The 9,892-nt window shown below is 45.4% G+C and overlaps 1 protein-coding gene across 2 annotated transcripts in view; it reads left to right on the top strand.

Annotated features, from left to right (window-relative positions):
* The window catches only part of RFX8 (RFX family member 8, lacking RFX DNA binding domain), a 65,782-nt gene that overhangs the window by 40,460 nt on the left and 15,430 nt on the right, over window positions 1–9,892 (top strand). Inside the window, exons 3-7 of one of the 2 annotated variants that reach the window (XM_032255488.1) lie at window positions 2,884–2,994; window positions 3,583–3,636; window positions 6,319–6,432; window positions 7,305–7,455; window positions 8,443–8,501. In XM_032255488.1, the coding sequence (XP_032111379.1) occupies window positions 2,884–2,994; window positions 3,583–3,636; window positions 6,319–6,432; window positions 7,305–7,455; window positions 8,443–8,501 (489 nt within the window). Of the gene's footprint in view, window positions 1–2,883; window positions 2,995–3,582; window positions 3,637–6,318; window positions 6,433–7,237; window positions 7,456–8,442; window positions 8,502–9,892 lie in introns of those variants that run through there. The other variant, XM_032255489.1, reaches the window with a different exon arrangement.

Genomic DNA, 9,892 nt, shown 5'->3' with positions numbered 1-9,892 from the left:
AAAAAAAAAAAAAAAAAAAAAAAAAAAAAAAAAAAAAAAAGCCCCCAGATAAAGATACATGTTGTGGATTATTAAAGACTGATATGTAATAGATGTATATATTTTCTGGATACACGTGATATTTTGATACACCTGTATATTGTGTAAAGATCAAATCAGTATAATTGGGATACCTATTGCCTTAAACATGTATCTTTATCTGGGGGCAGCCAAATTATTCTCTTCTGGGTATTTGAAAATATAAAATAGATTCTCGTTAACTATAGTCACTCTGCTGATTGATCGAAGCCTAGGTCTCATTTCTTCTGATGGTCTGTTTGAACCCACTGATCAACTTCTCTCCATCCCCTTCTTTGCTTTGCTGAATTATTGCTCCTGCACTGGAATTCCTCAGCATGCTTCCTGAATGCCATCTCCTGCAGGGATCCACACTTTAGTGACTCTGTACTCTACTTTTACTTTAGATTTCGGGTTGTTTATGTTGCTAAGGAAACATGTCAATTTATGATTTTAAAAATATTGTTTGTGAAAATCCAATTCTTTTCGCAGTTTTGAATGGAAGGATTATGCCTCTAAGTAATGTCTATGGAGGAAGAGCCCTTGGGAATTGACTTCAAAAGCTCATGAATTTGCTCTTTATTATGTTTTGTAATAAAACACTTATATATTCTCCTTGTAATCACTTTTTGATTATCTCAACAGTACATTGTCAGATGTCTTCCTCTGAATAGGTGATGCTGTATTGTATGTGCCATGTTGAAATGTAGAGGTTTCTGCAGCATTTGACAAAGGACCATCTGCCTAAAGCTGCAGTTCTCAGCATGGACGAGCAGAAGGCTCAGTAGGGAAGCTTGTTATACATCTAAAGCTCTGATCTCATCGGATTCCCTAGAGGCCTAGGAACATGGATCTCAAGTGCCCCAAGGGATTCTGATGTGTTTGAAAACACGCCTTTAGGAGTACCAGCAATAGCAGTCACTCAAAAAACATTGACATAACCAGGAGGTCAGGGTGTGAGTGCCATGGAAAATATGGCTGTAGTTGGGGCCTTGCAGTATGAGAGGCTAGCCCAGAGTTGAAATTGAGGATTCCTCAGTTCTCTAACAGAAGCGCTGATGATCAGGCCAATGAACTTCATGGAATAGCTCCATCCTTCTGCATGATGAACTTAAGCATCACCCATACCCACTTACAAGAAGAGCCATCATCCGACAACTTTGAATAAAGCCAATATTCTAAAGTGCAGTATGAATGAGGCTTAGACAGCACCCAATAGAGAGACCCCTTTGATTTGTCACCTCTCTGTTTCTGCTTTATATTTATTTAGACATCCATATCCCTACGTCATTCCAACAATATTTTGGGGAAAGTTTTAATGTGGCATCTTCATAATACTGTATGCATAGTATGCATTTTCTCCAGGGAGAGAGTCAGTTGCTTTCATCAGACTCTCAAAGAGGTTCAGAATCACAACAGAGTTATGAAGGTCAGATTTTAGGGCACTGAGAGGACAGTTGAGCATTCTCCCTAAACTCCCCTGATCCTCAATGCAGTACTGGTTGATACTGGGGCATCAGAGAGGTGGAAGACACAGTGGTATCTGTTTCTGGTGTGTGCAGCACTGCGTGGGATGATGGCTGAGCTCACTCTTCCTCTAAAGGGTGGGCACAGGTGGTTGGAGAAGCTGACCTGCCCTCAGATGCCTTATAGGCAGGAATGAACCAAAACCCACAAAGCAATTCCATAAGTGAATAACTTAGTGAGGCTTGGGGTGCGTAAGGACTGAGCAGGCTAAGGATGGAATGCTGATCTTCGAACTATAGGGTCAGAGGGAGGTCATGAGATAGGAGAGAAAATGGCCTAGCAGAGTTGGCAGCTCAATTTTCAACTTGGATAAATTCTTTCATCCTACTTTATTGTAAGGGAAATTATTCAAAAGCAGTTTATGACAATGCTGAAGAAATCATTTCAAATAAAATTCATACCCTTTATTCAGACTAGGAGCCTTTATGCCTCCCCTTGCCCAGAGGGTACAGCAGCATGAGCCACGCAGGGAGGAATGTCACACTCGCTTTCTGCCATGCCGCCTTTCGTCCTCCTTCCCATCCTGTAATTGGTGCTTTTTTTTATTATTTATTTTTTGAGATGCAGTTTCGCTCTTTGATGCCCAGGCTAGAGTGCAGTGGTGCGATCTCGGTTCACTGCAACCTCCACCCGCTGTGCTCAAGCAATTCTTCCACTTCAGTCTTCTGAGTAGCTGGAACGACAGGCACCCGCCACCACACCAGGCTAATTTTTGTATTTTCGGTAGAGATGGGGGTTTCACCATGTTGGCCAGGCTCGAATTACTGACCTCAAGTGATCCAATGTGCCCAGCCCTGTAACTGGTTCTTCTAAAGGAAAGTCCGTGCTCCTCATTTTCCTCATTGGCAATGGCACTGAGATTTCTGTTATAACCAACTGTTGTTATGGAATAGGCAGGGTAACCCAAACAGGGTATGATTTTACTTTAAGAAGGAACAATTACATGGACAAGGGTTGTAGAGGTATATGTGATGTTAAATAACTCATGGATAATAGTCTTATTATACGTTGCTATGCAGGATTTGTAAATAGATGACCCCAAGAGTCATACATTTGGGTAATATATTAAATCCTAACCCTTTCCTGATGCCATTGTTCACAGAATTACAGATGAAAATTAGCAGCATTTGTAATAAAATATGAGGGGAAAGCTGCTGGAATCAGTAATGTGTGCAGAGGTGTGGCTAAAAGGTTATATACAATTTTAACTTAGAGTAGTGTGATCATAAGATGATTTATATGCCAGAAAATAATGTATTTTACTTTAAAGACATAATTCATTGCAAAAATGAATTTTAGTGTGAAGATCATTCACTGATGAAGACCAACCCAGTTGGATCCCCTTTGTCTGAATTCAGGAGATGTCCATTTTGGGAGCAAGAACTGGCAAAGAAACACCCCTATAAAATGGTAGGTTTACACTTGTGGGGAACTTAGCCTTTCATGCTGGGTGATGCATAGGGCAGTAAATAGCTTCCTTTTATGCCTGTGGCCATGGTTGTGTCACGTGGAATTTTATTTGCCTTTATGCGACAGTGAGGACCAGCAATCTTCCTTGGCTTGATGGTGCTCAGGAAGTTCTGGGCTCCCTGTCACATCCAATGACAAGGTTCCTCCTGGGACTGCTTCTTCCCAAGACAGAGAAAGGAACAGATACAAGGATTTTCTAGAAATTAGGGCTGAGGATTACGGAGGGGGAACATTGAAGTTTAGAGAAAAGGATGTCAAAGTTTGGTGGCCTTTGTAGTGGTAGAACAAATCTGCAAATATGAGTTATAACATTGAAATGAAAAACAGACATGAACTATCACCCTAGAAGGTCTGCATTACTTTATAGAAACAAACGAACAAAATGCTGTGGTCCAAGTGAAGAGCCCAGCTATTCTCATATGAGAATTGCAACAAGAGCAGCCTCTGAGAGCTTCAGAAAAGTCTGTGAGGATCAGTTCGTTTTTGAAGTGGCCCACGAGCTTAAATAATTTTCTGCATTCTTTCCAGATGGCCTTTCTTGCTGACGAATACTGCAACTATTGTCGAGACGTTTTACTCAACGTGAGGAATCAAGAATTCGAGAGGGTAGGGTTTTATCTATAAACTACAAGCATTTATGAGTCATTATTAATCATTTTATTTGAAGAGACCCCATCAACAGATGTCCAGTGCACCGAAGTGCTTATATGCTATGCACTTATGTTGTAGTTACTGAGTTCTTGAAGGTGACATTGATATTCAGTGTAATCAGCTGGAAATTCTCCAAGGCACTAATACAAATAACGTAAGGCTCTAAATACAAATTCGGCTATTTTTTAGATCCTAGTTCTGCTGATTTTGAATAAAGTATTAGTAATAAAATTCACCCTGGATTCTTCAACGGTACTGAAGAGCCGTTTTATTGATCTGCGCTAACTGAAGATGGAGCAGGACTTCGCAGCTGAGTGATCTGGCATGGGTATTGTCACGATTGGATTTTATCCTAGAATCTGCTGTGGAAAACATGAATAAAACTTTCAGCTGTTCTGAATTTCATCTTTTGCAGTGTGAGATGAAAATCCAAGGAAACAAGTGCACATTCAAATGAGACTTTTTTCTGATGCTTTAGTATATTCTAAGCACTTCAACTTTGGGTAATAACGTTCATTCAGCACGAGCTCATTTGCTACCTACTCAGCGTAAAGCATTCTAGTGAGGGAGAAACCAAGATGCCTTCAGGATGCCCCCTGTCCTGTTGATGCAATGTTATAAATATCTATCCACACTGCATATGTCACATATTCCTTTCCTTCTTCACTTACTCAACAAATACTTATTTAATTCCTATCCTGTGACCTACACTGTTACCGGGACTAGGAAGGTATTCTCCGTGAGACTTGAGAAGTTAGTAGTCTGGTAATGGAAGGAACAATATTACCCAATAAATATGATGCAATGTGGAAAGTTCTAGAATAGTTGTATGATCAGACTATTCTGGGTCCCAGAGAAAAGTAACAGAGAAGGCCAGGGAGTGCTTCCAAAGCAGGTCACGTTGTGCCAACTCTAGTGGGAAAGGCAGAGGTGCAATAGACAGAAAATGGGGTAGGAGAAGGATTCCAGGTAGAGCCCATGGTGCAGGTAAAGGCAGCAGGACGTTTACGGGCACGACAAAAAGGTCTCTATGACTAGATTGTATTCTTCTTCTTTTTTTCTGAGACAGAGTCTTGCTCTGTCACACAGGCTGGAGTGCAGTGGTGCAATCTCGGCTCACTGTACCTCCACCTCCTGAGTTCAAGCGATTCTCCTGCCTCAGCCTCCCGAGTAGTTGGGACCACAGGCGTGCACCACCATACCTAGCTAATTTTTTGTATTTTTAGTAGAGATGGGGTTTCCACATGTTGGCCAGGCTGGTCTCGAACTCCTGACCTCAGGTGATCCGCTTGCCTCAGCCTCCCAAAGTGCTGGGATTACAGGCGTGAGCCACCACGCTTGGCCTAGATTTTATTATTTCTAAAGAAGAGAAGCCAAAGGGGAGGTGGGAAAGTGGGCAGATACTAGAAAGGGTGTTGGATGCCCCCGGAGAAACCCTGACTCATTGCGAAGACAATGTGGGAGCAGTGATAACAGGGCTCGGCCTTCATGGAGCAGGAGGTTTTGTCACAGTTGAGCTGAGAAGCGACAAGGGTCAGATCTGTGGCAGTGACAGTGATATCAGAGAGAAATGGGGTCAGGCTGGAGAAATATTCAAAGGCAGGTGCGACACGGTTTGGTGATCTGGACGCGGGTGGTGGGGGATGAGCAGCGAGGGGCTGTGGGGTGGCTGCACTCAGACCCCTGCCCCAAAGCGCCATGCTCCAGGGTCCCCAGCCTGAGAGAAAAGGGATTGCTACGCCCTGTGTTGCATTTCTCGGGAGTCTCTTTGGAGAAGTCTTCTGTAGAATTAATGTCCCTGATAACAGGATTTTAAATCAGGGCCTGTGGCCATGTAATTCAGGAGCTGACTCTCACTTCTTCCTTGACGACCTGCGCATGGGGCCAGTGCCTTGTCTGGTGTTGCTGGCAGGTCCTAGCACCAGAGCCACGGCGGTAAGACAAGGCTGTGGTGCCTCGCGGTACATCCCAAACAGGCGAGAGTCTTTATTGGTTGCGACGCAGATTGGCCACCTGGTTCAAGAACGGAAACGGAAGAGTCAACATGGGAAAAAACAGAAAAGAGGAGCCGCCGTTTTGATCCTCCACGAAGCTGTCCACATAAGTCTTTAGAGAAGGCTCCCGTGTAGAGCCGCATCAGTCCCCTTTTCTTCCACAGTCGTTAGGTGACTTCTAACTTGATGGCAAGGAGGAGGTCTCTTAGATTAAGTACCATCACACCTGCCTCTGAGCTGAAAAACGATGGAGGCAGTCAGTCAGTCAGTCAATGAACATTTATTCTCTCTTGGCCGTGCCCTGTGGCCCAGTCCCCATGCTAGTATAGTCAACTGGAGCCCCCTTGTGGTCAGAAACAGCCTCCCTTCTGGAAACTGCCTTAAGAAAATTTCGATAGCTTTCTGCATTATCACATCCAAGTCGCAGGCACTCTCAGACAGGTTGCTGGAAAGAATTCTTCCAAAATACAGCTAAGAAAAGCTCAGAGGCAAACCTTTACGCGCGCTGGAACAAAATTCATCCCATTGTCATCTGGGGCTAAGGAAGTATCTGGGGGAGGTGGTTAGTCTTGCGAGGTGCAGAATGAGTTTTGGCGATTTTCTCTGTTACTTGCCCCAGGTAGAGGACTTGCTTACTTCCTTCTGGAAGTCTCGGCCGCAAGATACAGTCATGCTGATGTCATTGCCTGACGTGTGCCAGCTCCTCAAGTGCTACGACGTCCAGCTGTACAAGGTAGGAGGACACGTGAGTCTCTGGGTTATATCCGTTGCAGAAATGGGCAGCAAATGCTGGGTTTGGACCCACAGCTCCAGCTCCCTGCCATCTCCATGGTCCTCTGAGGAGTGAATGGGGGGGATGTGAGCACCAGGAGCCCTTTGATATCTGCCTAACACTCAGCTTTCCTTTGTGAATTAGCTCATGGAAACCAAAAGCCAATGCACATAGCGACTTATGGTTTCACACCAGTGAAGTCCGAATTAGTCAATGTTCTTTCTCTGGGAATTTCTGTAAAAGAAGACGTTCTAAAATGACTAATTGGAATAATTGCTTTGTAATAGGCATAACTTCAGGGTTTTTGTTTTGTTTTGCTTTGCTTTGGTTGAAGCTCTATCTCTAAAGTGATTGTATTTGGAGGGTCAGGTCTATATCTTTTCTGGTTTAAAAATGTGTTCTCCTTCAGCGAGTCATAAGCCTTACCTTTTATTATTTTTTTATAAAAATCATCTAGTACTTCCAAGTTTTTAATACAAACATTGAAAACTGGAAGCTGGGTTCAGCCCTTAAATATGTTTGGTTTGACCCACCTAGTATTGGCCAGCAGTGCGTGTGTGTGTGTGTGTGTGTGTGTGTGTGTGTGTGTGTGTGTTTAATTTGAATCAGTTATCAATATTTTAAAAACATTTGAAAAAAATTCTAATTGTGGCTGCACCAGCCTGATGTCCTGCAAGAGAAGCAGTGGCAGAGCTGGTGGTGCTGCCCCCTCAGACTGGGTGGGGACTGGCTCTCAGACTTGTTGACACACGCCCTGTCGCTGTGGCATGGGTGAACTTTGGTCACATCTGCACCATCAGTAGAATCATAGTGTCTTGATACCTTCGTTGTAGGGAATTGAGGATGTTCTCCTTCATGACTTCTTGGGAGATGTTTCTATTCAGTACCTGAAATCTGTGCGGCTATTTAGTAAGAAATTTAAGCTGTGGCTTCTTAATGCTCTGGAAGGTTTTCCAGCCTGCTTACAGATCTCCAAACTCAAAGGTAGGTTTCAATGAAAAGAAATTAATTCCGGGCCAGTGCGGTGGCTCACGCCTGCAGCCCTAGTGCTTTGGGAGGCCGAGGCAAGAGGATCACTTGAGCCCAGGAGTTTGAGACCATCCTGGTCAACGTAGTGAGATCCTGTCTCTGCACAAAAAATAGTTTTAAAAATCAACTGGGTAGCACACTGCTATGGTCCTAGCTACTCAGAAGGCTGAGGCAGGAGGATCACTTGAGCCCAGGAGGTTGAGGCTGCAGTGAGCCATGATCATGTCACTGCACTCCAGCCTGGGTGACAGAGCAAGACTCTGTCTTAAAAGTAAATAAATACATAAATAAATTCTGTAAGCATAGACGAAGCGTCTGATTCCATCCTGGGTGGTAACTTTCAGCAGCTGCCCCATGCGCTCAGCCACAGTCCGAAGGCCCAACCCGCTCAGGATTTCTAAAATCCGCTCAGGATTTTAGTGCTGGTGATAGATGTTGGCACTGATTAAGCCACACCCCTCTTAGCTATTTCTCTTCTGAATAATAACATGGACTTTTGGCAGGTCAAGGGGTTCTAGGTGTGCATATTCACCAGGGCATTCATGCCTCATACCAGAATTACACCATCTCCCTGTTGAGTTTCTGGACTGCTTTCCCCGTCTGTCTGGCTGCCAGGCTGCAGTCTCTGAATGCTGCTTCCACTGGGCTATCTGTTCAAGGCCTGCATGTGAAATTGGGGGTGTGGGACACAAACATTCAGATCATAGTAGCACTCATGTCAGATGCTGGGGTTACTTAACTTTTCTGGCACATGGGGACATTTCAGCCAAGTGGCTCCTGCCAGGAACTGCTAGCCACTCAGAGAGGGCCGGCAGACAGGGGGTGGGGAGGTTGCAGTTTAGCCAGCTGTGCCTTCCTACCCCAAACGTGTACCTCCTCTTCCCCACTGCCCACATGAGAACTTGAAGTTATATTAATAGCCATATGTGTTGTTCTTAACAGAAGTTACTCTATTTGTCAAAAGACTAAGAAGAAAGACGTACCTTTCCAACATGGCTAAGGTAGGTTTCAGCCAAGTAGATAGGAGGGAACAAAGCAGCTTCCTGAAAAGAAGTGAAAGCTCTAAGTCCCTGTTAAGAGCAGGTGGTCTCTCCATCCATCTGCAGGGCAGAGGGCAGGCCGGGTGGCCTTGCCTGGTTACTGGCAGGGGAGTCCAGGTGGCCCCTGTGACTCAAAACTAGCAGCCTGACCCCTTTCCGCCCCTCCTCAGGAAGGCTCAAGCTCCTGGCCTCTCAGAGCAGGAGGGAAAGCAGGTCAACATTTAAAAGATGCCCGATGGTCGGGCATGGGGGGTTTACACCTGTAATCCCAGAATTTTGGGAGGCTGAGACAGGTGGATTACTTAAGGTCAGGAGTTCAAGACCAGCCTGGCCAACAGGGCAAAACTTTGTCTCTATCAAAAAGAAACTTAAAAATACAAAAACTAGCTGAGCATGGTGGCACATGCCTGTAGTCCCAGCTACACTGGAGGCTGAGGTAGGAGAATATCTTGAACCTGGGAAGTGGAGGTTGCCGTGAGCTAAGATTGTGCCACTACACTCCAGCCTAGACAACAGAGTGAGATTCCATCTCAAAAAAATGAAAAAATAAAAATAAAAGACAACTGAGTGAGGCCCCACACAGAGGTGCCAGTGTCAGAGATAACAGTGGCTTGTAGCAGAACCTATGAAAGACAGAGAAACACATTCTTCACCTGTGTGTGTGGCCCTGCGGACTCAGTGTTACCAGGACATCAGTTACTTCAGCTCTGACCTTTTCACTCCTGGGGCAATTTAGAGAAAGGTTGAGAAGGGCTGAAGAAAACACTCTATGATGCTGGCACATGGCTCATGGGCCACCAGGAGTTCCCTCTCAAGTCCTGCAAGTGCCCTATTGGGACAGAGCCTGGGGACTGTCACTCTGTTCCAAATCAGTCTCTTCTGGGAGAAGCCCAGCTGGGGCTTCTGTGACCCGGTGCTGGGCTCCATCCTCCAGCACAGACCCCTCTCCAGACTCTGAGCCCGGCGGCATCTTGTCCCACTGCATTCCTCATGGCCGGTCCTGTTCTCCAAGGCTCTCACAGTCCTGACTCGGTTGGTCTGGCAATGACCCTGCAGCATGCTGTTCCTCTCAACCCAAGCAGAGCAACAAGCATGGGTTCTGGAGCCAACCCCTGCTCTGAGTCTTATCTTCCCACTTACTGCCCCTCGGGAAAGTTACTTCATACCCCAAGAGCCCTCCGTGCCCTCCTCTGTGAAAGATAGGGGTAACTCGCACCTTCTCCCAGGACTGCTGTGAGGACCACTAAGTGCATCCCAGGCAGTCGGACAGGGTCGGGGACTAGATTGTCCCCATTTGACAGCTAAGGATATCACCTCCCACAGGCTAAATTCCTCATGGCCAAGGCTCCCAC

This window comes from Sapajus apella, unplaced genomic scaffold (genome assembly GCF_009761245.1).
Source record: "Sapajus apella isolate SASKATOON/1434 unplaced genomic scaffold, GSC_monkey_1.0 scaffold89, whole genome shotgun sequence".
Classification (NCBI taxonomy): domain Eukaryota; kingdom Metazoa; phylum Chordata; class Mammalia; order Primates; family Cebidae; genus Sapajus; species Sapajus apella.
Note: the sequence above shows the minus strand (reverse complement) of the source record. Positions and strands in the feature narration are given on the sequence as shown.